This window comes from Macaca mulatta, chromosome 12 (assembly GCF_049350105.2).
Source record: "Macaca mulatta isolate MMU2019108-1 chromosome 12, T2T-MMU8v2.0, whole genome shotgun sequence".
NCBI classification, from domain to species: domain Eukaryota; kingdom Metazoa; phylum Chordata; class Mammalia; order Primates; family Cercopithecidae; genus Macaca; species Macaca mulatta.
The window spans coordinates 145,760,105-145,787,634 of record NC_133417.1 but is presented as its reverse complement, the minus strand read 5'-3'; the positions used below and the strand labels follow the sequence as shown (position 1 = coordinate 145,787,634).

The 27,530-nt window shown below is 48.5% G+C and overlaps 2 protein-coding genes across 8 annotated transcripts in view; one reads left to right on the top strand and one right to left on the bottom strand.

The window, feature by feature from the left end:
• Positions 1 to 4,433: 4,433 nt before the first annotated feature.
• DUSP28 (dual specificity phosphatase 28) lies at positions 4,434 to 8,123 on the bottom strand. Its single transcript, XM_077958030.1, has 3 exons — positions 7,392 to 8,123; positions 5,864 to 7,139; positions 4,434 to 4,742 (listed from the first exon to the last, which is right to left on the bottom strand). The coding sequence occupies exons 1-2, from the start codon at positions 7,782 to 7,784 to the stop codon at positions 7,002 to 7,004; spliced, it is 531 nt and encodes a 176-aa protein (XP_077814156.1). The 5' UTR covers positions 7,785 to 8,123; the 3' UTR covers positions 4,434 to 4,742; positions 5,864 to 7,001.
• The window catches only part of ANKMY1 (ankyrin repeat and MYND domain containing 1), a 94,161-nt gene continuing 73,753 nt past the window's right edge, over positions 7,123 to 27,530 (top strand). For 6 of the 7 annotated variants that reach the window (XM_077958018.1, XM_077958016.1, XM_077958021.1 and 3 more), the window contains exons 1-4: positions 7,123 to 7,433; positions 11,087 to 11,249; positions 13,348 to 13,537; positions 15,046 to 15,189. In XM_077958018.1, the coding sequence (XP_077814144.1) occupies positions 11,104 to 11,249; positions 13,348 to 13,537; positions 15,046 to 15,189 (480 nt within the window). In that variant the 5' untranslated portion in view covers positions 7,123 to 7,433; positions 11,087 to 11,103. Of the gene's footprint in view, positions 7,434 to 8,444; positions 10,631 to 11,086; positions 11,250 to 13,347; positions 13,538 to 15,045; positions 15,190 to 27,530 lie in introns of those variants that run through there. The other variant, XM_015111503.3, reaches the window with a different exon arrangement.

Below are 27,530 nucleotides of genomic sequence, written 5' to 3'. Positions count from 1 at the left end.
GCGCCGGGAGCCGCCCGGCCCGGCCCCGCGCCGTGCGCCGCCCCGCTCGGGCTCCGCTCGGCCGCCGCCGGGGGCGCTGTGCGCGGGGCCGGGGCGCGGGACCGGGGCGCCGGGCGGGGAGGGCCGGGAGCCAGGGGCGCGGGGAGCCGGGGAATCGAGCGCGGCCCGGGGCCGGGGCGCTGTGTTGGGAACCGAGGCGCGCGGAGCGGCTGAGCAGCACCCCCAGCCCCTCGCTCCCTCCCCAGGCGGCGCCCGGGAGATCCCTGGAGGCGGGATCGCTGCTCCCTCCCGGACACTGCCGGCCAGGCCCCGGGGGCAGCCGCTGAAGGGACCTGGGAACCTTGGGGCCACCGGGGCAGGCTGCTTCCAGGTGTGGTTCGTGCTCCCGAGGAGCGCAGCGTCGCGAACTCAGTGTCATCCTTCCATCCGGGGCTACGGGCAAGGCAGGATTCTCCTGGCGCCCCTGCCACTCCCCCAAGTCTACTGGTGTGGTCTGTGCTGTGGGTCCTGCGGTGCGAGGAGCTCCGGAGCCTTCACGCCGCGCTGTCAACTACAGCACCCACCAACCACGTGTGGCCATTTAGATGCGAATTAAATACAGTTAGAAGTTCAGTTCCTTGGTGGCAGGTGGAGTGAGTGAGTGTGTGTGTCTTGCTGGGAGGAGTGGCTAATGGACAAAGCAGGCAGGAATCATTTCCACAATCGCGGAAGTTCCTCTGGGCAGCGCTGGGGACCTCTCATTAGAAGCCCTGTGCTGGGGTACGAACGAGGGCTTGGCCTGCCTGTCCCCACCCCATCCGCCAGGTCCACCCTTCCCAACGCTATTCTCTGCGGACCTGGCGAAGGCTGCCCAAGGCTGAGCCTGTCCAGGAGCCTGAGCCCCGAGGGAAGGGCTACTTGCCTGGCAGAAGCTGCTAGTGAGCTCCCAGCGGGTGAATTTTGAGGCTGTGGAATAACAGGAGCCACCATGATGTCGCTGTTGTCATCAAGTAAGAATTCAAATTCCTACGGACAAGAGGCTTCTGGGGCTGGGGAACTATGCAGGAACCCAGGACACCGCTCTCCTCTGCTGCGCTGAGGTGTGGCAGTGCAGGGCTGGACTCGGGTACCGCACTTGACTCAGCCTCAGCCCTGAGTAGCGTTTCCTGTGTCTGGACTCAGCCTCCCCGATGTGTAACCCTCCGTGTCTACCCTCCTTCCATGGGGCGGGAAGGAAGGCTGAGAGGGAGAGTGTGTGTTCACGTTTGCGGGACAGAGCACTGAGGCATCATTTCACTTTTCCCATAGGACCTCAGGTGCCCACGTGCCCTTTTCAGGGACACGGTCACGATCTTGGGGCACCCATCCCAAACTCACCAGGAGCCCCTAGGCTTACACGGTCACTCAGAGGTGTGGATCAGCCTTGCATCCAAGGCTGACAGGGAAGACAACTGGGATGGGACCCTCCTCACTGCCCCCAGCGCCCTGCCCGGTGGGGCCCTGCAGTGCCAAGGGCATACTGTTTTCGAGGGCACCCCCAGTTCTATAGGCTCTCCAGAGCCCACCGGGCCATGTACCTGGCTGGAAGAACCTCAGTTCTGCACACGCGGTGCCACACTAGCTGGGCCTGGCCGGCCGGGGGGCAAGTCACCACAGGGAGATTGGGGGCTTGCCACCCTAAGCGCCGCACTGGACTCAGGGAGCAGAGGTTGGGGTCTTGCCCTGGGCACCTCTCCGCGGCCAGTTCTGCACACAGGAGTCTAGAGTTGCTGTGGCACCTCCTCCCCGGGGGTCCGCAAGTGTGCTCCGCACACTTATGCCAGGAGCTGCCCTTTTGCACCCCACGGTGCAGGAGGCGCGGGTGGGCCGAGAGGGCGGGGTCTGCAATTGCGCTGCGGGCGCCTCTCGCGCCGGCCCCGCCCCGCCCGAGGAGGTCCCGCCCCCGCCTGCCTGGCATCCCCTGGCGGCGGGAGGCTGCGCCGCAGCCAGGCCGGGGCAGGCACCTCTGATTTCTCTAACCCAGGAAGAGGAGCTTGGACGTCGGGACTGTCAGCCCTGGGTTTCTCCCACAGGAATTTTCATATTCCAGCTTTTTGGTGATCAGCGCAATGAAGTGGCTGCGTGGCATCTGTACCCCAGTCTTCCCCTGATGCGCCTGAGGGAGGGCTCCCTGGCTTCACCCACTAGGAGGTGGGTGTGGGCATGGAGGGTTCCAGCGGGCTAGGGAGGGCAGCAAAGCTTCCAGGAAAAAGCAGTGTTCAGACCGGGCCGCGTCCTCCCCAGACAGAGGACCAGGGAGCTACCAGTTCTCAGACGGAGCTGGTGGGCTAAAAAGGTCTGATGTGTCCCACAGATGTCCTTCAACCTGGCCAGGGCCCTGCTGCCCTTGTCCTCTTGTCACCAGGGCCAGGTCAGCAGGTAAAGGGTGTGCCCTGCCCTGAGGCAAGGGTAGCGAGGTTTTCATTAGGGTGCTGTGAGCAGGGCTGAGCCGCAGGGGAAACCGCAGGCCCAGGTCCTCCCTCCTCTCCAAGCCAGGGTTCCTCACCTGCTAGTGGAGACTGGCGACTGCTTCCTTCCGGGCTGTTGAAAAGGTTGCATGAGTCATGAGGAGCTTATCTAGAGAGGCCAGCGGCAGGCAAGCCCTCCACAGAGATGGCGGCTGCCCCGGGCACCAGCTTATGATGGGGGCCGCGGTACACAGCGATGGGTGGTGCTGACTGGTGACACTGGGCATAGAGGGGCAGCGACCGACAAGGTGTGGCCTATGCTTGAGGCCCAGGTGCACAAGGGGTGGGGAGAAGGCCCTTCTCACTACCACCCCCACGCCTGGCTCACAAAATCGTGCTTCCCATCCCCCCAGCTTTGGGCTCTGCTGCATCAGAGCTGGTCGGTCCCCAGGTGGGATGCTTTTGCTTAGGAACACAACCGGGTCTCACTGGGAGGGTGGCTCAGACACGGCCCAGCCACGGAAGCATGAGACAACACAGGACTGGCTCTGGCAGGTGGGCATGGGGCTTCGTGAGGCTTGGGGGCCAGGGAGAGTGGTGCCTCCTACTTCCCTCTGGTGGTGCGGTACAGGTAACAGAGGCCACAGCACCTGTGTGGGCAGCCACGCAGGGCCTGGGGCCTTAAAAATTAAGGATCAAGTCACGCCACCAGGTGAAGGCCACAAGCAGCTTAGGCACTGGCTGAGGGTAGAACATGGAACGAGTATTGGAAAAGGCAGATAAGCACCAACCACAGTATTTTACTCATTGCCACATACAGAATACATACATGTATGTGCATATATTAACCAATGACTACATTATCTGTGATTCACATGTATTACACACATTTTCCTTTTCTTTCCCCACTCTTATTTAAGGAGTGTTGATTCTAGGATAGTCTTTAGGCCACAGGATGTCCAGGAGAGGTTGTGTCTGAACTAGAGAAGGAATCAACATGCTCGGATGCCTCCAGTGGTGGCTTATGGGGCTCCACCCTCCCAAGGCGGGAGAGGCAGCCTTTGCGGGCTTGACAGTAGCTATGTGACTTTAGGTTGGGGTGCAATGTTGGTGAAACAGGTCAAAGTAGGAGAGGGGTGCAGATGCTGAAAGCCCCCCAGGTTCCTCACCGGGCCGTCCGTCAGCACAGCCTCCTTCTCCCCTGCCTGTCACAGTAGGGGCTTCCCATGTGTGGTGCCAAGATGTGACCAGCGAGCGGTCCGGGAGGTGGGAGGAAGGAGATGCCCTGTGGCTTCAGCAGCTGGTGGGCAGGAGGCTCTGCTGGCACCTCCAGGCATCCTCCAGAGCCAGGACATCAGGCAGTGAGGATCTGGGTGGCAGGTCCCTGTGACTCCCCTATGTCCCATCTCCTGTCCTTGGCTCCCCAGCCTTCTCCCTGCATTCAGTTTCTTTCCGCCCACAGTTCCATAAGTGGTTTAGATTTTCCTTACCAAGGCTTGTTTAATAAGCTGAGCTGACCACAGGGAGAGGACGGAGCACGTGGTGGTAGAGGGGTCTGTGCAGTCTGACGCACAGACCCCTGCCCCACCATCAAGAGGGGACAGAGACCCTCTTGGGCTGCATTTCAGGAAGATAGAGCTTAACTGGGGAAAATGAAAACTCAGTGTGGAGGCAGGTGCACTGGGCGGCCATGGTGCAGCGGGACCATGGAGCTCGGAGGTCACTGGCAGCAAGACCGCGGACCGGGCCCTTCAGCCTGCCACTGAGGTGGAGGATTCTCTTGTGAAGAAAGCAGTAGGAAGGATGGAAAACCATACTTCCTAGAGAGGCATCTGGAGCAGTTTTAGTTTTGATTGCTGTTATTACTACTGATAACTGAGCAAAAGTGGTGATGATGCTCGAGAGAAATTTCTGCAACCCATAGTCAACAATTATATGTACAGTCAAGTACAGTGTGTGGTCATTTCTCCCTCAATTTTTGAATCTGCAGTTTACCAAAGCTGCCAATGCTTTCTTATTACTTTATTGCAGCAAATTCCAGATGTGTCTCCAACGGGAAATATACAACCCTTTTACCTGTGACGATTATTCTTATGATTTCAGACATTAAAGAGGTTATACATTATAAATGACATGCAGACAAAATAGTTAAGGAACACAAGACTGTTACGACAGGATTCACGGCACATGATTAAGTGGAAAGAGGTGAATGTGGTGACACTGTGAAGGCCTCGAACGGGGAGCTCCTTCCTGCAGACACAGTCTTGATGTGTTCCAGTGAGCCTCAGTCAATGTGTTTATATAGCAACATCTAATCTGGAAAGAGACAAATGTAAGACATGGCAGGCTTTGCCAGAAACAGCTGAAATGCAAACAGAAAACCAGCTGTTAGACCTATCTGGAAAAACAGACTGTGAAGCACCTGATCATCATTTCAATAGCTGAGCAGCGGCCTAAGTGGTAAAAGCCCTGTTCCAGTTGGGCCTGACCAGGTCTTGTTAAGAGGTAAACAGCTTAGAAATGCTCAGTAGACTGACCGGGCGCGGTGGCTCACGCCTGTAATCCCAGCACTTTAGGAGGCTGAGGCGGGCAGATCACGAGGTCAGGAGATCATAGACCATCCTGGCTAACACAGTGAAACTCCGTCTCTACTAAAAATACAAAAAAATTAGCCGTGCGTAGTGGCGGGTGCCTGTAGTCCCAGCTACTCAGGAGGTTGAGGCAGAAGAATGGCATGAAGCCAGGAGGCGGAGCTTGCAGTGAGCCAAGATGGCGCTGCTGCACTCCAGCCTGGTTGACAGAGTGAGACTGTCTCAAGAAAAAAAAAAAAGAAATGCTCAGTGGATCACTGGCATAGCTGTTTACACTGCATTTGAAACCAAATTCCTGCAGAATTCTGTCAAATCACCTCGAGATCAGAAAGTGACAATGTGTGGGTCTCCCTTTGGTTCCTGCTGCTCTGGTCATGTCCATGGTGAGCTGTGTGGGAGCTGTGCTATGGAATAAAAAGTATGGTGACATTTGGTACCTGAAAGAAGATTCCAGCTCACGGCATTGTATTTGACATACTGGTGTTCATCATTGTATAACAGAACCTTATCCCCATTAGTCTGCTGGTCACTATGGAAATTGTGAAATATATTCAGGCCCAGTTTATAAACTAGGATCAAGATGTGCATTATAAACTAAATAGTGTCCACACTATGGTCAGCACATTCAATCTCAGTGAAGAACTTGAGCAGGTAAAATATCTATTTTCTGATAAAATGGGAACACTCACTTGCAATATTAAGAGATTTAAGAAGTGTACCACTGCAGGTGTAATTTATGGTGCAACACCTTCTTCCATCCAAGCCCTGACATTTTAATGACCACAATTTATTTGAGAACATTGAGAATGGCCATCCCACAGAAAACTATATAGAACAATTTCTTACCCTGTTATCTGCATGCCACACTGTTATCCCTGAGAGAGATGGAAATATGTAATCTACCAGGCTTCCTCCCCAGATGAAGCAGCTTTAGTGAAAGGAGCAAAAAAACTTGGCTTTGTTTTCACTACAGGAACACCATACTCTGTCACCATAGAAGCTATGGGAGAAAAATTCGCTTTTGAAATTCTTAATGTCCTGGAGTTCTCTAGTAATAGAAAAAGGAGGCCAGGCACGGTGGCTCACGCCTGTAATACCAGCACTCTGGGAGGCCGAGGTGGATGGATCACGAGGTCAGGAGATTGAGACCATCCAGGCTAACATGGTGAAACCCCGTCTCTACTAAAAATACAAAAAACTAGCCGGGTGTGGTGGCACATGCCTGTAGTCCCAGCTACTCGGGAGGCTGAGGTAGGAGAATGGCGTGAACCCGGGAGGCGGAGGTTGCAGTGAGCCGGGATTGCACCACTGCACTGCAGCCTGGGCAAGGGAGACTCCATCTCAAACAAAAAAAAAAAAAAAAAAAAAAAGGAAAGAAAGAAAAGGGATGTCCGTAATTATCCGAACTCCTATAGGACGGCTCCAGCTCTATTGCAGAGGGGCTGGTGAAGAATTTCCCCAATCCCCCAAGTTGCCCTTCAACAATGTCTTCATCAACAGCGCTGTAGCTCTAAATGTCTCACGTGGGTATGCATTTTCTCAAACAGAAGCATCTGTGGTCAGGCAGGAAGAACCAGTCCATTCTTATGACACTACTAAAAATAAACGCAAGAAGAGTTGCTTTTCCTGATTTCACCTATGACTCAGATTCTGATGACTGTAGTCTGTACTCATGTCCTTCACTGAGACTGGTAGAATGCGCTGGCACTCCCAAACACTCAAGATTCTGGGGTATAAATAATGGAGGACCCCTATTTCCTTTTTCTTAATTTGTCTTCAGTGTTTCACCAAATGTATTTCTTTTTGTGTCTGTAAGATAATTTGTTCATCAGCTCAGCCAGAGACATAAAATTAAAAGCACTGTTTCACACCCACACAAAAAGGAAAACTCGATGTGACAGTGAGGAAGGAGGGTAAAGACCAGCCTCCAGTATCAGTGCAGGAACATCCTTCCTCCAGGCAGTAGGCCTTCAAGCGTCAAGCTTCAAGCCTCCGGGCCCAACCCTAAGGCTGGGGGCTCTCCCTGCAGGCAGGACTGTGCCTGGAGGGCCTCCTCATACTTCTGGAGCTGAGACCAGAAGCCCAGGTTGGGTTCCGCTACCGGGCGAGCGCTCTTCACCATCTGCAAACAAGAAGTGCATTGAATAACCCCAAGTCGCCCTAATGGCCAGAAAGTGCCAAAGCGGGCCCTGTTCTAAGAGTGGGCCCCGCCCAACCCGGAAGTGCCTCTCCGCTTCCCTAAGCCCGCCCTTACGAGAGAGACCCGCCCCTCCCGGAAGTACCTCTCCCAATCCCGAAGCCGGCCACGCCCAGAAAACCCGTCCCCGGAAGACACGCCCCTCTCGAAGCACCGGTCCCCTAAAGGCCCGCCCACCTGGAAAGCCTGCGCCAGGCTGAGGCCTCGATGCCTCATAAGGTAGGCGGTGCAGACGGCAGCCGAGCGGCTGCGGCCGTTTTTGCAGTACACTAGGCAGGCGCCGCCGCCGCGCACCGCGGCCTCCATGGCGGCGCACGTGGGCTCTAGGTGCGCCAGCAGGTCCTCTGCCGGGTCGTCGAACACGGGCACGCGCAGCTCTGCCACGCCGGGCGCGCGCGGGCCGGGCTGCTGGCGGGAGACGTTGACGCACAGCGTGACTCCCGCGCGCGCCAGCTGCTCCTCCGCGCCCGCGGCGCGCGCGCTCCCGAGGAAGAGCGAGGGTGCCACGCGCACGAACGGCGGCGGCACTGGCAAGGCGGTCACGCGACGCCCCGCGTCTCCCTGCTCCATGGCGCCCGCCGAAGAGTCTGCTTGGGGCTCGGGCGCCCGCCCTGAGGCTCTATTTTTGGGGCTCAGGCACCCACCCAGCAGTCTGTTTGTGGGAGCCGGGCGGGCCGCCGGGCGCCCCCGGGTGCTAGAGGCCTCCGAGGTGGACCAGGCCGGGACTTGGGCCTCCCGTGGGCGCCTGGCCGGGGCAGGGGGCTTGGGCCTCGTGGGGGCCGGGGCATGGCAGAAGGCTTGGGCCTCGCCAGGGCTCCGGCGCCTTGGACCGCTCTGCGTCCCCTGCTCGCTGTCCTCAGGCTCCGTCCTCCCTGCCCCGGCGGCCTGCGGTACTGGGCTCGCGCCTGCGCCGTGCGGCGTCCCTGTCCGCTCTACTGCGGTGCCTGGCGCGGAGGCGTGGCTCGCCGGGGCCTGCCCACTGCGTGCCCCCGTCGTTCGGCTAGGGCCCCGTGGTTGCCCCGTGCCTGTGGACGGCGAGCTGCGTGGTTCCCGTGTGTTTCCCCTTTCCCTAGTGACTGCGTTGTCGGCTTTACGTTTATTCCTTTTTGTGACCCGCTTTGTAACTGATGCATTTTTTTCTGTGTATTGTAACACATGGCTCATAAAACTAATTTCTATTTTCATGACTTCTTCGTAGACCACACTATTCCTTTTTCTCTATCTCAGTAATTTATTGGGGTCAGCATTGTAACTTTAAACAATTTAATATCACTTAATGACCATTAAGTTGCCATTTAAGATCCCTTCAATTTTTCTGACGTCTGGTAATTTTCAGGGAATGGATACAGTGAAAAGCAACTGTCTCACAGCCCTGCAGACATTTAGCGATTGAAGTATCAGTTTTAGAAGTCTCTCTCGGGGTTATCTTCATTGCTTTGTTCCATCAGCCATCTAGCATTGGTAACTGTCAGATCTTTATTGCAGCCTGGGGTTCACTCTTGAGCTAAAGACTCAAATATGTCTGCAGCCAGGTCTTCACTGGTTGCAGCTGCAGACATCACCTCCGTGCAGGTCTTAACAGCATCTATTTCCCACTTCCTCCACCCTAAGGAAGGACTCCAGCTTTCCTGGGATGGAGAAGGAGTGGAATTCCCTTTTTTTCCCCATAGTTCATGGGAGCCATTGATTAGGTTGGGACACTGTTTCCCTCCGCCTTCTAGGAGTTGGCCCTATCTCTGGCCAAAAGTAAATGCCACACTCCTGTGACTGCTCTGGAAATGGGCTTGGTGTCTAATAACCCATGGAGGAGAGAGCACTTTGGTAGGCTCCTCTGTTCTCTCATGACCATAAGGGGAAGCCAGCCTTGGGTGAAAGCAGAGGAGATGGGAGAGCCAAGGTCCTTGATGCCTTGGACCTTGGACTGTTGGGCCACTTAAATGAATCAAACAAAACCTGAAGTCCCTCCTTGTGGACTGATTCATGAATCATCACCCTTTATGGTTGGAGGATGGTTGAGGTGGGTTTTCTGCTCCAAAGCCTGCTACTTGAACCATCATGCTCCCACACCATTGAGCTAATGGATTGGGAACCAATTCATCCTAAATGTCTCTGCACCTCATTGCCACACACAGTCTGGGCCAGCCTCTGTCTCCTGGACTTGGTGCTAGTCCCCAACAGTGTAACCAGAATGTACTTGCAAAGAACAGAGCGTTTCTACATGTTGGTTCTGACTCCTTAGCAAGTTGTAATTCACAACTAATGTGGGTTGTGAAATCAATTCTGTGGGTCATGATAAGCATTTTAGTTTTTAGAGAAATAGTAGACTACATGAAAATATTGGATTGCATGCATGTAGTATGGTGAACTTTTAATGAAACATTTTTCTGAGTTGTTTGTACTGGGTCGTGGTATGAGATTTTACTGTAGAGAGAAGTGAACTCAGAGACAGGCACTGGCATGTGGAGGCAGTGCCCCTAGAACCACAGAATCCTGGCCCAGCCTTAGTCCCTGGAAAGTTAGTGGGGAGGGCCAGGGCATCGGCTCTTCACACACCCTCCCCTGTTCTCAGAGGCAGTCTGTGTTGAGAAATGCAAGCCCTGCCCCTCCAAGAGCCTCTCTCTTTCCAGGAAGGCCTAGCTGTTTCCCACCGTGGTGCCTGTGTACATTCCAGTCCAGTTCCTGAAATGCGCTCTGTAGCCTGGAGAGCTCCTGTGCATCCTGTGAAGCCCCATCAGGAATCCTCTCTCCCGCAGACCTTCCCTAAGACCCTTGGTCCAAGACAGCCAATCCCTTTTCTCTGCGGTGACTCCTGCGGCCTCCCTCATCTCGTTCCCTCCGTAGGCCTCCAGCTCCCCTTGCGGCCTCCACATTTACCGAATGGACAAAGGCTGGGGCTGGAATCAGGCAGGGCTTGATCAAGCTGTGGCTCCACGTGCCAGGTGATCAGGGCAAGTTAACACTTGGGCCTTAGTTTCCTCAGGTGTCCCACCGCGCTCCCCGTGCCGTCTTCACGGGAGTGTTGGGGGAATTTAGCGCTTTCTCTACCAGGGGCACTCAGCCCAGGGGCTGACTGGGTCAGCGGGAGGCTGGGACCCAGGCCGGGCTGGCGGCCGGGACCTGAGCCGCTGAAGTCACAGAGGGCGGGCACGCCCGTGGGCGGGGCCGGGTGCGTCCTGGCGCGGGGATTGGTGGAGCCGGAGAGTGGCCGCGGGCACGGGGCGGGGCTGTCTCCAGGGAAACGCGACGCTTTCCGGAGGCGCAGGGCTGGCGAGTAGTCGGGGCGGGAGCGCCGGCGTCCGCTGCGGCTGCGGTCTCGTCGGTCTCCGTGCTGTCCGACGCGAGCTCTCCGAGCCTTGCTTGGTGCGGTCCCGCGGCAGGGGCGCTGGGAGCCGGGGCTAGGGGGATCCCGGAGCTCTGTGAGGCGGCGGGTGGGGGCCAGGCTCGCCGTCCCCACCCCGGGGAGGGGCCGAAGGGCTGGGGGTGTGGGGTTAGGTGGGCGCGGCGTCTCCCGAGCCCACCCTCGAGCGCTGGCTTCCGAGGCCCGTGGCTGAGACCCGCTGTAAGCGGCGCTCCTTGGACGATAGTGGGCGCGGGCCACGTGACGGCGACCGCCCTTGCTGTGATTCCCGCCCACGAAGGGACAGGGACACCTGGGGACGCGGGCGAAGTTTGCCCATGGTTCCGACTGGCCTCCCTGAGGACTCCCAGGGATGGTGGCCCGGGGCCGGTGGGTGGCGGCCCAGGCTTCGGCGCGGTTCAGGGAGGGTCTGGGTTTCTCTGAGGCTCAGGGGCTGCGGGCGGGGCCTCGGGCGCTCTCCGAGTTCCCGGCGGGAGCCCTGGGGGCAAATGTGCGGTCCTGACGTTGCTTCCAGGTTGGAAGACCACAGACATGGAAGGGGGCCGTGCCTCCTTTAGCTTAGACCACGAAGTCTCCGGGGCTGCCAGCCCCCAACGCCCGCTGGAGGGGAAGGGCGGCGAGACCTCTGCTGCCGAGGAGCTGGGGCCGCTGGAGAATTACGCTGTCTTCGCCACAAGGTGCGGGGGACCCTCTGGCAGGGAGGTCCGACCCTGACCTGGGGCCTGGGCTTAGCCGGGATTCTCCTTAAGGCAAGCAGTAAAAATCGCTGAACTGTGTTACTCCCTGAGAAACTAGTTTCTGGAGAAATCCGAAAGCCCCAACGCTGTATCAGCAGCCACTGAGGAAAACGACAGTAGATGGTAATGGGAACCTTCTCCTGTCCCTGCCTGAACACTCTGCCACCCGTGTCGCCGCCTAGTGGACGGAGGGAACGTTTCCCTCCCGAGATGGGGCTCCCGAGTTGCCCCCATCTTCACAGCTCTGTCGTTGGCAGCAAGGGCTGCTTTGAGCCAGGGGCTGCCCCGGAGCCTCACTGCAGCATCCCACGAGGTCCCTGTCACCCCATCGTGCTTGTCCCTGTTTGTGGGTCTCCAAAACTCAGTCCCAGCCCTGGCCCAGTGTGATGGGTATTGAGGACCAGCCTCAACACCACCCGTAGGGTACCCAAAGTCTGGTGGGGACAAAGGATTGAAAAGAGACAGGTTAAGAGTTGAAAGGTGGGGAGCCAGGGGGCCAGTTGCAAAATGGAGGCCGCAAAAGGCTCAGAGCTCTGGTCTCCACCCTATTTATTGAGTATAGTCACTTAGATCTGAGAAGCAGATGTTCAGGGCAAAACAGTAAAAGGGTGGCAGTGCATCATACGCATAATCTATAGCAGTAGTGGTTTAAATGAATCTCCTTTGTGCCCAAACAACGTATCTTTAACTTACTGGAGAGTAGCTAGTGGGAGCGGGCTTAACTAGGAGCCTGCACGACTGTCCACATTCCAGTGCTTCAAAGGAGTGTCTTTCTCCTTGAACACCATGTTTACAGATAAAAGACTGGATCTTGCTCTGAGCATGGGAACATGATGGCAATTAGGAGGCTTTCCTCCTCAGAGGCCTCTTGTGGCTTTCCACAACTTATTGTCCCATATTTTCATGGCCAGTTTATACAGGCACCCCACAAGCCCTTTTCCCACAAGCCCTTTTCCCAACAATGGACTTTGGGAGGTGGCTGGGTTTAGATGGAGTGGTGAGGATGGAGCCCATGATGGGATGATGAGATGAGTGTACCTACGAGAAGCGGAAGAGCCCACAGTTCCCCCATCCTCTCTCACTACCATATGGGGAGACAATGAGAAGGCAGCTCCACAGACCAGGAAGAGGACCCTCCCTAGGCAGGGACACTGCCGGCACCTTGGCCAGGGACTTTGGCCCTGCACAGCTGAGAACGGAAGGCCCTTTGAGATGCCCCGTCCATCTGCGGGGGTCTCAGATGCTCCATCCATCTTTCATGGTCTGAGGCACCCCGTCCACCTGTGCTGGTCTGGGACGCCCTGTCCTTCTGTAGGGGTCTGAGACACCCCATCCATCTGTGGTGGTCTCAGGCGCTGTCCGTCTGGTGGTCTGAGGCACCACGTCTTTGGTGGTCTGAGATGCCCCGTCTGTCTGTGGTGGTCTGAGACACCTTGTCCATTTGTGGGGGATCTGACATGCCCCATCCATCTGTGGACGCCTTGTGAGTTACGGCAAATCCACCCTGGTTTGTGCTTCCCTGTGTTGCAGCATACTTCCCAGCCCTGCATCCATCCATCTGTCCACCCATCCACCCTAGTATGAGCTGGCTGCCTCTCAAGATGCCGTCCGACCTTCCATGGGTCCACATGTATGGGCAGTCTGCTTTCTGTCCAGCTTGGGGCTGGCACTGCTGGCCCTTGAATGAGGACCCTGCTGTGGGCACTCATGTCCTGCAGGCAGCTGGAGTGGGACAGAGGGCCGTCGATCTCAGGAGATGCTGCCAGCAGGCCTGGGCTGGACAGGCCAACGGGCCTGGCAGCATCTCCCCTCACCATTGGCAGCCTTAGTATGCGTTCCACTTCCTTTGTGACCTTGGGCCATCGCTGTACCCTCTGTGCCTTGGTTTTCTCTCCTATGGAATGGGGATGCAGCAACACCTGTCCCGGGGCTGTAGGATGAAATGAGATGCTGAGTTGTGCTCAGGGGTTGTGCTCAGCACTCACTGAAGGCACTGCAGCCATCTTGCTTTTCCCTCCCTCTGCTCCTGTCCTTTCAGGGATGTTTCAGCATCCTCTGAGAAGGAAGAGGAGGAATCTGAGGGCCCGCTGAGGGCGCAGGACCTGAAGGAGGCCTACATCCAGCTCGTCCAGGGTGTGCAGGAGTGGCAGGATGGCTGCATGTACCGAGGGGAGTTTGGGCTGAACATGAAGCTTGGATATGGCGAATTCTCCTGGCCCACAGGCGAGGTAACTGCTTCCACACTTTCTCCGACTCCCCGCCCAGAGCCTCTGGTGGCTGGCCTTTCTCCTTCCAGGAGTGATGGGACAGGAACTTTTAGGCCCATCAGTAGGAAGGATGCTAGGCTAAAGTCTTTCCTTCTTGAGAAATGTCCAGAGAAAAGCATCTTTCCTAGCTTCCAGAATCACACCCATGGTTTGCTAGGGTCCGCAGGATGAGGTTTGGGAAGCTGTGACATAAGAAGGTAAGTTGTTATTCTGGGCAAACGTTTTAAAATTATGAATTACCATAGCAACTCGTATGTTTACCTTGGTGAAACTGCCTGTGTCTAGGCTTAAGCAGAAGGCAGCGAATGTTCTAAAAGACAAAATGAGAACAAGTTTTGCACCCCCAGGCTAGGTCCTGAGCCCACATTCAATGCAGCTGAAACTGAAAAGGCCTCTGTTGGCGCTTGTAATGGAAAGTGCAGGGGTGAGGTAGCCTCAGGCCTGCCTGGATCCAGGGTTCTAATGATCTAACTAGGCCCTCTCTCTTTCCATTTCCACGAGGGGGTTCTAAGACTGACCTTGTTCCATCTGCCCAGCTCCTGGGCGTGGCATCAAACACCCCTGGGAAAGAGAAAGGCCCCAGCAGGATGCTGGTCTAGCTTGGGGATGCATGAACTGGTCAAATCCATCAAGGGTGGGGCAAGGGTAAGGCATCCTCTGGATGGCCAGGCCTGGCCCAGGCTCTGGGGCTGGGTCCCTTGGGGAATCCTCTCTGTAGAGAGAGGGTATCTGTTGTCAGAAGAAAGGGAAGGGACACTAACTAAGCTGTGAAAACTGCCATGCCCTACACGTTGGGATCAGATCTAGGTGGACTGTGAGCATGATGGCTGTGTGCACTCCAGGCCCATCCTGTTTCTGAGAAAAATGTGGTGCCTGGCACTCAGCATGAGGGTCTCCTGGCTGGAAGCCCTTGTCATGAATGTCACATTCTGTTTCCCTCTGGGGGCCTTGGTAGAGGGGTAGTCTCTGACACACTCACCCCTGTTGTTTGTGGAGCTCACGTGTCCAACCATTGATGAAGAGGTATAAATCAGGGTCCTGCCCTGTGCCCACCGGGGCCCAAAGCCGACCTCCAGGGCCAGCCTGTCACCTGTGAACCCGGCAGGGAGCTCAGCAGCTTGGGGGTCCTGAGTGGGGACAGGACCCCCCAAACCTAAGGTCAAGGTCACCAGGAGAAGACAGGTCTGTGCTCTCAGACTCAGGACGTCTAGGCAGTTTTAAGCCTCCCCACAGTCCCCCACTTGAGGAGAAGACAGAGAGGGAGCCTGGCTGTCGGGCTGACTGCCTGGTAATCCCTCTAGGTGCTTCAGGTGCCAACTCTAATAGTTGCATGCCAGGCACCCCTGAGTTCTGCCACAGCCCCGGGTGGTCCCCATTCATTGCCAACCAGGCATGGTGGCTTGGCCTCCAGGGCATCCCGTCAGGTTCTGGAAGAGCAGCAATTTCTCACCAACTTCTCCATCTCACAGTCATACCATGGGCAGTTTTACCGGGACCACTGCCATGGCCTGGGTACCTACACGTGGCCAGATGGCTCCAGTTTCACGGGCACATTTTACCTCAGCCACCGGGAAGGCTACGGCACCATGTACATGAAGACACGGCTCTTCCAGGTGAGGGGGCTGCCATGTGCTTGGTTGGGGGCAAAGCGGCTGTGTGTGTCTAAGCCACTGGACAAAAAGATATTTAGGTCCTGGGGAAGTTTATTTAACTACAAGCAGCTTTTTTACTTTTAATGATTAAAATGGTACCAATAATAAGGGTATAGATAGAAAATAAAAGCCTCCTCGTATTTTACTCCCCAGAGGGATACTAGCAAATCATTATATATTCTTTAAAGAAATGCACGTGTTTGTTTTTAAATATGTAAACTGGATCACTGTACACATAGTGTTTGAAATGTGCCTTTTTAAATGGATAACACGCCTAGTCTTTCAAATACAGATGTGTTTTCCCCCTTTTATTACAGTATAATTTATAGTAAAATTCACCCGTTTAAATATATAGTTCTGAAAGTTTTGACAATTATGGGGTTGTGAAACTACTACTGCAGTCAGGATATAAAAAGTTCCATCACCCCCAAAATATTGCCATGGCCTTTGTAATAAATGTCTCCTCCCAACAAACTGTGGCTGATCTTATTTTGGCCTAGAATTTTGCCCTTGAGAGAATGCCATATTAATGGTGTCAACAGAAAAAAACAAACTCTGCAAAATATTTTAGAGAGGTTTATTCTGAGCCAATATGAGTGGCTGTTACTGAAACACCAGGGGTTCGCTCTAGGTCTTTCTGCTTCCTGCACAGAAAGCCAATCACTGAGACAATGAGTATTGCCAAGGAAGAAGGCTGTAATTGGCAGGTGCAGCTGAAGAGATGGGAGCTCAATCTCAAATCCATCTCCCTGACTAAAAGTAGGGGTTTATATAGCAAGGAAAAAATGTAATAATGTGTGAGAAAGCAGGAACTTGGGACAGGCAAGGAAGCAATCATGGTGAACAAAGGGCCTAGAATCACATTGAATGCCATGGTCTGGTGAGTTTTAGTTCATTGATACTTTTTGAGACTGCGTTTCAGCTCTTTGATACTTTTTGAGAGTCCTGAAGGTCTTCCTGAGGAAGGAACTCAGATAAAACAAATTTAAGTTTCAAGCTTTAAGACCAGAAGGATCAATTTTTATGTTTATCGGAAACAACTCTCTGTAGGATTACTGGGCTGTTGTTTCAGTGCCCCCTTTTTATTTATCAGTTCCTCAAATGGGGAATCAGGTCGTGGATCTTTCTGGCTGCTCCATGCTGAGGAGAGGCATTGTGGGCAGCTCCATACCATGGGTGACCATGTGGTCACTTAGGAATCAAAGGTTAATATAGAGTTTTACTTCTAAAAGACCATCTTTCTCTTTCCATTCCCCCACTTGCATCAAAGACAAATCACAGTAGGACAACCTACTTGCAAAATAAGCATCAGTTTTCTAGTGCCCTGATTACCCACACAAAGTGCAGCAAGAACCATGGTTCACATAGGCTGTCCTGAACTGGCTTCACTGGAACCTCTCACAAGGCCATTTCAGTCAAAGCCTTGGGAAAATAACCTCCAACTGTGTCCCATTATAAAATAAAACAGATTCTTATTAAACATACGCAAACTAACACATTGCCATGAATTAAGAATATTCAAATAGTTTAAAAATTCTGGAAAAATTAGGCAGAGAAATATGACTCAAATTTTGTTTACAAATGTATACTCCGTACACTTAAAGTATATTTCAAGGTTATAAATAGCTCAAAAGAAAAAATTATCCTGACTCTGAAAGACAAAAGAAGAATCAGCAATATTTCAAAAAAAAAAAAAAAAACAGAACAAAAACATAAAAAGTATTACAGTCCTCCATTAGCTCACTCCATGCAATCAACTCCTGCTCTCCATCATATTGGATTAGCAAAGTGTATGAACACATCAGCCTTCCAATTAGTGCAGTGGAAGTTTTCTCTGCCATCCAATGGCACAATCTCCAAAGTTAGTAGAAACCTGAATTCAATAGTCCTTTTCATGAACTCTCCCAAAGAAGCAAGCCCTGGATGGTAGCTGATTATAAGTCACTTTTTTGAGAAAGATCAAAGCAAAACAACAATTGTGGATGACAGAAGTCTTAAGGCAGCCATAGTCAAAGACACAGATGACAAGGAAATTGTTCATTTCTGTGTCATATAACAATTTAACATAATAATAACATAATAATCATTATTACTGACAACATATATTTAGACATATTAGAATTTCAAGAATGTCATAAATCCTGGAACATGTATTAATAACATATGTATATAAATATAACCCAAAGAAAGTTAAATACTACCTCACAATTTACAATGCTTCCTGTGTAATTCTAATATAACAAATAAGCCTAATATGTCTCTCTTGGACTTCAGGAAGCCTAATATCCAAAAAAAGTTAATTTAAGAACAAAATTACTGAATTTAGAACTTGAAAATTTGCTGCTGAAAAGCCTGTTTAAGGTTTAAGACACTTGATGTCACAAAATAGGATCACAAGTTACTGTAAAACAGGTATTTAGCCACAATTATAATACAAAAACATTTTCTCTTTGATAGCATACTCAGTTTCCTGAACAATAAGACCTAAACAAAAGACAGTATGACCTATAATGTCAGCATTTTGGGATGCCAAGGCAGGTGGATCACTTGAGGTTAGGAGTTTCAGACCAGCCTGGCCAACCTGGAGAAACCCTGTCTTTACTAAAAATACAAAAATTAGCTAGGCGTAGGCGCATGCCTGTAATCCCAGCTAGTCAGAAGGCTGAGGCACGGGAATCACTTGAACCCGGGAGACAGAGGTTGCAGTGAGCCGAGACTGTGTCACTGCACACCATTCTGAGTGACAGAGTGAGACTCTGTCTCAAAAAAAAACAAAAACAAAAACAAAAAACCACAGCATGAGACCAACTAAATCTGTCTCCCTCTCTCCCTCTATTTTTTATTCTGTCGTTTTACTCAAAAGGTAAACAAAAATCTCATCTCTTACATGAAAAAATTTTCAAAAGAGAAAACCATATTTTACCTTTGTATGGTATATTATTAATGTTAAAGTTGATTTTAATAGAGCCTTATAAACAAATCTATGTAATTTTAATCAGTTTAACCATAAGGTAAGATTTCTATATACTTTTTATAATCTTTTACAATTTTCTATGAAAGACCAGATCAGTGCTCCAAGGAAACCATGTTATTCTGACACATGGGCCCAGACACTGGTCTTGCATTAGTGCACTTTTGATACTAATGTTTAATTTATAGAAAAACTCTGAACTAATACTATTTCTCAAAATCAGCCCTTAAAATCTCATGCACCCACCGCTTCTGCAATAGTCCCTGGGCCTAGAGGGATTGAACAGTTTTGATTTCTGGCCCTGTGTCTCATGAAAGCAGTTCATTTTGATTGTCTCCTCCTGGGTCTAAAGATGAGGCTTCAAATGGTGTCAATACTAAAGATGTAGCAGGGGTTGGTGCCTTCTTCAGACCCAGGATTCAAAGCCCTGTAACTTAATAGCATAAGGATTACTCAATAGGATATTTATACTGCAGAAAGTCCTATCATTCCCTCTAATATATTACAAATTAAAACACTGTGATTTGGTGTCTGAGTTACTGCCTGCAGTACTTTAAACCATTGTATTAAAGAGTTAGGTTGCTCATTGCATATGTCTAGTTGCTAGCGTTCTAGGGACAGAACTGTGACCGAAAACATCAAAGTGTGGTAAGTCCTATGCTAAACTTAACAAAGTAAGACAACTAACTTTTCTTTCCATTATTTAACCTATTTACTGTTTGCCCCAAGAATACTCATCTCTAATCCTAATGTAACATCATATACATTAGGATTAGAGACAAGTTCTGTTTAGAAATAACCCCAAGAAGAGTTTTTTAATTTTATTTTTACATTGAAAATCAGATTTGCTTCACCCTCAAAGAGCATGTTTATGTAAAATTAAATGAGTGTTGGCAGCGAGCTGCACTTTTTTTTTCCTAAATGGAAAATGGGTTAAAATGATGGTAAACACAAACATCAATTTTGTAAATTCAATATTAATTTCCTTTTCTTTAATCTCCTTTCACTTAAATATTATATAACAAAACAGTGACAAAGAACAAGCACACCCATCTTAATATATGGTTCTGAAAGTTTTGTATAACTTATTTTCAGCTATTTTAAAAAGATATCATCACATATTTACAAGATTGGTTTCTAGATACAGTACTGACAACTGATTAGGTAACTTGCACCACTAAAATCTTCAAACCAGTGCAACACTTGTGCATACTTTGTGAGTACACAAATGAAGGCCCATCAGTGATAAATGGCTTAGGATCAAAAATCACTAGAAACTCTCACTTTTTAATTATCATTACTTAATTCAAGTGAATGTCACTTAGTTTTAATAATGGTAAACACAACTAAATTAGTTTGAGAAAAATCCCAATTAATATAATTTCTCTAAGGACAAGGCCAATCTTTCCTAAACATTAAAACTTTGTACCCACATCACAGTTTTTTTTTCTCATTACTTAAAGGAAAGATTGGAAACCACCTCAAATGGATTGAATTTAATGACCTTGGAAATAAATAACATTTAAACATTTTTATTCTCACCTACTTTTTCAAGTAACAAAAATAGTGTATGTACTATTTCTGCTCAGAACTTGTAAAACAAAGTCTTCTCCAGATCATTCAAGGTAAACAAAATCAATCACATTTTAATTGGCTGGTGTGCTCTATCAATTTTTGCAGGCTTGACAAAGGTAGCTTAGGAATTCTAAATAAATAGAACAAATGATGACTTGTTAGAAATACATAGAAATAAAGTGACTATTCATAGAACAAAATAAAAGCCTTCCATTACATATATATATATATATATATATATATATATATATATATATATATATATATAAGTAAAACCCAAAGGTGAACAAAGAGCAGATAATTGAAAATCAAAAGCAAAAACAAGTAAACAGGAAACCAATCCCAGATCTTTCTCCTACTCAGTTATCAGTTGACCTTGGATGCTATAGTATTACCCAGAGCCTAAAAGAACACATAATATTTTGTTCCTTGCACACAAATTAATGTCTTTAAGGCCGCCAACACCACTATACGTTTTGTGCTATTAAGAAATTCACTTCAGGCACATGACCAGTAAGTACCTATCTATGCAGAAAAGCAAATACAGTGTGAAACAAAGCAATGTAGGTATTTACATGATATTTGGCTCCATGTTAAATCTGGCTTCATGCTTAACTCTTATTAAAAAAAAAAAATTGCTGGCCGGGTGCAGTGGCTCATGCCTGTAATCCCAGCATGTTGGGAGGCCAAGATGGGCAGTTCACAAGGTCAGGAGATTGAGAGCATCCTGGCTAACACAGTGAAACCCCGTCTCTACTAAAAAAAAATACAAAAAATTAGCCGTGCGTGGTGGCAGGCACCTGTAGTCCCAGCTACCCGGGAGGTTGAGGCAGGAGAATGGCATTAACCCGGGAGGCGGAGCTTGCAGAGAGCTGAGATTGCGCCACTGCACTCCAGCCTGGGCAACAGAGTGAGACTCTGTCTCAAAAAAAAAAAAAAAATTACTAAACCGCTAATGTATTTAATGACAGTATTTCTTAATTTACTTCATCAAGAGTAAGACCTTTAACTTTGAGCGATGTTAGCCAAACTTCTCCAATGTTCTATCAGGTTTTAAAGAATATTTTACTATCTAAACTTTTTCAACTTTCTATTTTCTCTGCATATTCATGAAAATAGACACACAGAGAAACAGGAAAAAACTACATATGCTTTACACAGACCATCTGTGACATGCTTGGACTTTGTTTTTCCTAAATTTTCTTTTCTTTTTTAAGTAACCAATCATTTTAGGACAAAAATTTACCATACAAGATTTCTTTCTTGTGAAAAATTATTTTTTCTTTATAACCTTCCTTAAAAAAAATACATCTTCATATCCGTAACTTTCTTCACATCTCTCTTCCCTACTTACTGGTTCCTTTCTACTTTGTTTCATAAATAACCTTTTAAGTCTATAATTTGAATTAACCTTTAGATAACTTTTGAGTTGGACAAAATTCTTCTTTTTCTCACTAAGAGCACATCTTCTTTGGTATATTTTATATACAGAATTATAATTAACTATAATTTTTATTCTTAGTAACCTTACATTTTAGTGAAACCCTAGGAAGCAAGAAATCCTAAACTATCAGATATTAGCATTTTATAGATAACAGTTCCACAATTTTTAGAAACATATTTCCCCATACCATAACCTCTTCTTAATTGGAAATGACTTGGGTATCTAATGAACATGAAAAATAATTACAAGGTTTTAAATTACACAAAAAGTTCACCTATAGCACTTACATAATGTATATAAATACATTTTATTTTTAGCAATTTATCTAGATTTTTATGTATCATTTATTTCCTTGTTAACCATTTTATAACCTGTGAATATTAGGTATTCATCTAAATAAGAACCTTAAAGTTAACTACATGGGTATTTTCACCAATAACTCAGAAGACTCAGCTGCTTTCATTAAAGCAACAACATTAAATTAGTCATACTTATCAAAAAATTCACAGAAAGATAATTTTGTTTTGGCTGGGTTTATAGTTTTATAACCTCTGTGCCAAACCCTGATATCTCAAAATATCTAGCAAAGACAAATATAAAACCCAGATAAAAATATATGCTGACAATTCTGAAGATACTTCTATTTTTATTTTATCTGTAATTTCTTTTCTTTTCTTTTTTTTTTGAGACAGAGTCTCGGTCTGTTGCCCAGGCTGGAGTGCAGTGGCATGATCTCGGCTCACTGCAAACTCCGCCTCCTGGGTTCACACCATTCTCCTGCCTCAGCCTCCTGAGTAGCTGGGACTACAGGCACTCACCACCACACCCGGCTAATTTTTTTTTTTTTTTTTTTTTGTATTTTTAGTAGAGACAGGGTTTGACTGTGTTAGCTGGGATGGTCTCAATCTCCTGACCTTGTGATCCGCCCATCTCGGCCTCCTAAAGTGCTGGGATTACAGGCGTGAGCCACTGCACCCAGCCTATTTTACCTATAATTTCAAAGCCAGTTTGTTTAGTGAAGATTTACTTAAGTCTCGTGAAAACTGCTTGGACTTATTTACTTAATTAATGAAATTGAAAACCAAGTAAATAATTTACCTAATTAAATAATTTACTTAATTTATGAGTTGAAAATTGCTTGGACTTACTTAATTTATGAGTGCTCTTTTTTTTTTATAAACCAACTTGGTAGACTCAACATATAAGAAGTGTATATATATAAACACATCTAGACATGTACACACACACACACACACACACACACAGATTCAATAGTTTTTACCTTTGTACACACACACACAGACACACACACACAGACACAGATTCAATAGTTTTTACCTTTGAACTCTTGCCATGAGATAGCAATACAAACTCACCGGTCTACAAATTTGTTTACATGGCTGAACTTTGTTAGCCTCAATAGGTAACCCAATGAAGGCTGTGGACCAAACTTTTGGGTAAAGCAGTTTCCATGGCAGTTGGATTGTTTTTTTTTTTAAGACGGAGTCTCGCTCTGTTGCCCAGGCTGGAGTGCAGTGGCATGATATCAGCTCACTGCAACCTCCACCTCCCAGGTTCAAACAATTCTCTGCCTCGGCCTCCAGAGTTGCTGAGATTACAAGGTGCCCGCCACCACGCCCAGCTAATTTTTGTATTTTTAGTAGAGATGGGGTTTTGCCATCTTGGCCAGGCTAGTCTTGAACTCCTGATCTTGTAATCCACCTGCCTTGACTTCACAAAGTGCTGGGATTACAGGCATAAACCACTGTGCCTGGTCCCCTTTTTTTTTTCTTCTGAGGTGGAGTCTTGCTGTCACCCAGGCTGGAGTGCAGTGGCACAGTTTTGGCTCACTGCAGCCTCTGCCCCTGGGTTCCAGCAATTCTCCTGCCTCAGCCTCCTGAGTAGCTGGGATTACAGGTGAATGCCACTATGCCCACCTAATTTTTGTATTTTTAGTAGGTGGGGTTTCGCCATGTTGGCCAGGCTGGTCTCGAACTCCTGACCTCAGGTGATCCACCCACCTTGGCCTCCCAAAGTGCTGGGATTACAGGCGTGAGCCACTGTGCCTGGTCAGCAGTTTGATTTTTAAAGGCCATACCTCCCCAGACTCCAAAGAGCACTTGGGCCAAACAGCAACCCAGAACATCACCTGAAACAGACTAATCCGGCCCAGTCCTGCTTAGGTCCAGTGTGGTGGCTCATGCCTGTAATCCCAGCACGTTGGGAGGCCGAGGTGGGCGGATCACAAGGACAGGAGATTGAGATCATCCTGGCTAACATGGTGAAACCCCATCTCTACTAAAAATACAAAAAATTGCTGGGTGTGGTGGCGGGCACCTGTAGTCCCAGCTACTCGAGAGGCTGAGGCAGGAGAATGGCGTGAACCCTGGGGGGCAGAGCTTGTGGTGAGCTGAGATGGCACCACTGCACTCCAGTCTGGGTGACAGAGCAAGACTCCGTCTCAAAACAAAACAAAACAAAACAAAACAACATAAAAGCCACACGGAACTCCATCTTGCTTTCCCATTGAACAGTAAACTGAATTCCAAAGAATATTGGGGCCAAACAGTATTACAAAAGATTATCAGTTTTCTGAATTTTAATTTCCTGTGGCACACATACAAACAATCACCAAAAGACAATCCAACTGCTGCAGCAAGAAAGCAGCCCCAAGAGTGTCCCAACTGAAACAGTCGGGGTGCTTCCTCTCTTCATCGATTGGGCTTGGTCACTCTGCAAACAAAAATTCCTTTGGAATTTCCCAAATTAAGAAGAGCTGATCCTGCTGTCTGGCACTCACAAAGGATACTCACTTTCCCAGACACACACACAACACACAGTTACAAACAAGCTCCCAGGAGTATCCATACTGAAACAGTTGTGGTGCTTTCCTCTCTTGGTCAGTTGGGCTTGTTGAACCACAAATGGAATTTCCTTTAAAAATGTCCCAAATTGAGAGGAGCAGATCCTGCTGTTTGGGCCCACAAAGGACACTCACCTATCTTGATGCAGATGTCAGATTTCAAAGACAGTGCTTCTGAGGCAATCAGGAATGCTTCTGGAGCTGGTAGCAGAGGGTCCAGAAAGAGACGGATACTCACCTCCAGCCAAAATTGGGCTGGCGTCTGTTTAGGAGGGCTTCTGAGACTTCAGGCCTTCAGCAGCTGATCCACAAGCAATGCATTCCCTGTCAGGGGACCAAAATCTGTTACCAAAATGCCACAGGTTCAGTCTAGGTCCTGCTGCTCACCCCACAGAAAGCCAGTCACTGAGACCAGGAGTATTGCAAAAGAAGAAGGCTTTAAACGGGTGCTGCAGCGAGGAGACTGGGGCTCAGTCTCAAATCCATCTCCATGACTGACTAGAACTAGGGGTTTAGATAGCAGGGAAGAAATGTAACAATGGATAAGAAAACAGGAACTCTGGAGGGGTAAGGAAGCAATTGTGGTGAATGAATGAGGGCCTGGAGTCTCATTGGATGCAGTGATTTGGTGAGTTTCAGTTCTTTGATACTTTTTGAGAGGTCTGGGGTTCCTTTCCTGAGGAAAGAAGCATATAAAGTTTCAAGCTTTAAGACCAGAAGGGTCAATTTCTGTGTTTATCCTAAAAACTGCCTATGGGACTGTTGGGTCAGTTTCATGACCCTGGCTGGTGGAAACAGGATCTCAAGGAGTCCTGACAGTGTACCTGAGGCATCAGATTAGTCTTATATGTTTAAGGGAGACAAGAACTACAGCAAATACCTAAATCAATACGTGGAAAACACACATGGGTTAGGTCCAAAAAGGTGGCATGTCTGGAAGAGGAGGCTTACAGGTTATAGGTGGATTCAGGGACTCTGTAATTTGCAGTTGGTTAAAGGCTCTTTCTAAAACTAGGAGTCAGCACAACGTTTTAAGTTAAGGATGCTACGTAGCGAGATTGATGGTCTGCAGGTGTGGCCTATTGGGGAAAACCCCACCCCCGATATTTATCATGGGTTCTTTTCTATTCCCTAAGCATTTCGGCTGGTTTGAGAAATAAAGGGAAAGAGTACAAGAGATAGAAATTTTAAAGCTGAGTGTCTGGGGGAGACATCACATGTAAAAACCAGCAAGTTTTTATCAGCGATTTTCAAAAGGGGAGGGAGTGCATGAATAGGGTGTGGGTCACAGAGAGCACATACTTCACAAGGTTATAAAATATCACGAAGCAAGTGGAGGCAGGGCAAGATCACAGGACCACAGGATGGGGCGAAATTAAAATTGCTAATGAAGTTTCGGACACTCATTGTTATTGATAACATCTTATCAGGGTTTGAGAGCAGGCAGGGTTTGAGAGCAGACAACCTGTCCGACCAGAATTTATTAGGTAGGAATTTCCTCGTCCTAATAAGCCTGGGAGCACTACAGGAGACCGGGGCTTATTTCATCCCTTCAGCTTGAACCGTAAAAGGCGGTCACCTTAAGGGGGCCGTCTATAGACCTACCCTCAGGGTGCATTCTCTTTCTCAGGGATGTTCCTTGCTGAGGAAAAGAATTCAGGGATATTTCTCCTATTTACATTTGAAAGACGAGAAATATGACTCTGTTCCATCCGGCTCACCGGCAGTCAGTTCAAGGTTAACTCCCTTGTTCCCTGAACATCGCTGTTATCCTGTTCTTTTTTCAAGATGCCCAGATTTCATATTGTTCAAACACACATACCCTACAAACAATTTGTGCAGTTAATGCAATCATCACAGGGTCCTGAGGTGACATTCATCCTCCTCAGTTTACGAAGATGATGGGATTAAGAGATTAAAGACAGGCATAGGAAATCACAAAGGTATTGATTGGGGAAGTGGTAAGTGTCCATGAAATCTTCACTTTATGTTCAGAGATTGCAGTAAAGACAGGTGTAAGAAATTATAAAAGTATTAATTTGAGGAACTAATAAATGTCCATGAAATCCTCACAATTTATGTTCTGCTGCGGCTTCAGCTGGTCTCTCTGTTCAGGGTCCCTGACTTCCCGCAGCAGTGGCCTTGCCATGCTTAGCCTTAGGTTCTGTTTATAATTGAGTATCTTATTGCCATAAAGCATCTGTTTTGTCAGCCTTCTTGTCTCTATTTTATCATTAGTGCTGGTCAATTGTGTCTAAACTCCAAAAGGGAGGGGTTATAGCAAGGTATGTGTGACTTTCCTTCCTGCTATGGCCAAGCATGCAGTTTTTCAGGTTTTTCTGGGGTCCCCTTGGCCAAGAGGGGGTCCATTCAGTCTGTTCAGGGGGTTTGGGATCTTATTTTTTGTCTGCAGTGAAATCACACAATGTGCAGCCTTTTGAGTCTGGCGTCTGACATTTAGCATCGTGCATTTGAGATTCATCTCTTTGTTCCGGGAATTTGTTCCTTTTTATTGCTTAACACATTTTCATTGTGTGGAGCTACCATAGTTTATTCTCCTGATGAAGGACATTTGAGTTGTTTCCAGCGTTTGGCAATTATGAATAATCACATTGTTAAAAACTTAAGCCAAATTAAATTTAAAGGAGTTTAATTGAGCAATGAACGATTCATGAATCGGGCAGCCCCCAGAATGACAGCAGATTCAGAGAGACTCCAGCACAGCCACGTGGTGGAGGAAAATGTATAGACAGCAAAAGGAAGGTGGAATACAGAAAACAAAAGTGAGGTACAGAAACAGCTGCATTGGTTGCAGCTCAGTGTTTGCCTTATTTGAACGTGGTTTGAACAGTGGCTACATTTGATTGGCCAAAACTCAGTGATTGGTGCAGGTGTGGGCTATGATCAGTTTACACCTCCTCTTGTTATAGTTCATGATGTGCAGAAAAACCTTTCCGCCAAACTGAAATATGTAAGGAGGCAACTTTAGGCTGAACTTGGTTTAACACCATTATAGACGTATACATTTAGTCATTTTTGTACATGTCAACATGAAGCATAGGTCTCCGTGTCACTTGGGTAGATACTTGGGAGTGGGACTGTGGGGTCATGTGGTGACTGCTTAACCAAGTGGCTGTTGTCAACCTAAAAGAAGAGACTGAGGCAAGATTTAATGTAAGTAGAGTTTCGAGGACTGCAAGGTTTGAGGACTGCAGCCAGAGAGAAATAAATTAAAGTTGCCCTGAATACATGCTCCAATTAGCAGCCGTTACAAGTGAAGTTTTAAAGGAAAAAAGAAGGGGAAGTTCTTAAGTTATCTACCAAGAATTTACATTCGTTCATTAAAATCACAGGAGCTATTGACTGGATGTTGTTTTTTGTATCAGAAATCCTACATACGTGAAGACAATAGGTGAGGGTCACATTGTGGAACTTGTGATAACATTATG

Coding starts and splice junctions, on each gene's coding strand:
- DUSP28 (XM_077958030.1), bottom strand. CDS start 7,784: ATGGAGCAGGGAGACGCGGGGCGTCGCGTGACCGCCTTGCCAGTGCCG. Junction 7,140..7,391: donor GCCTGGCGCAGGCTTTCCAG/GTGGGCGGGCCT, acceptor TCTTGTTTGCAG/ATGGTGAAGAGCGCTCGCCC.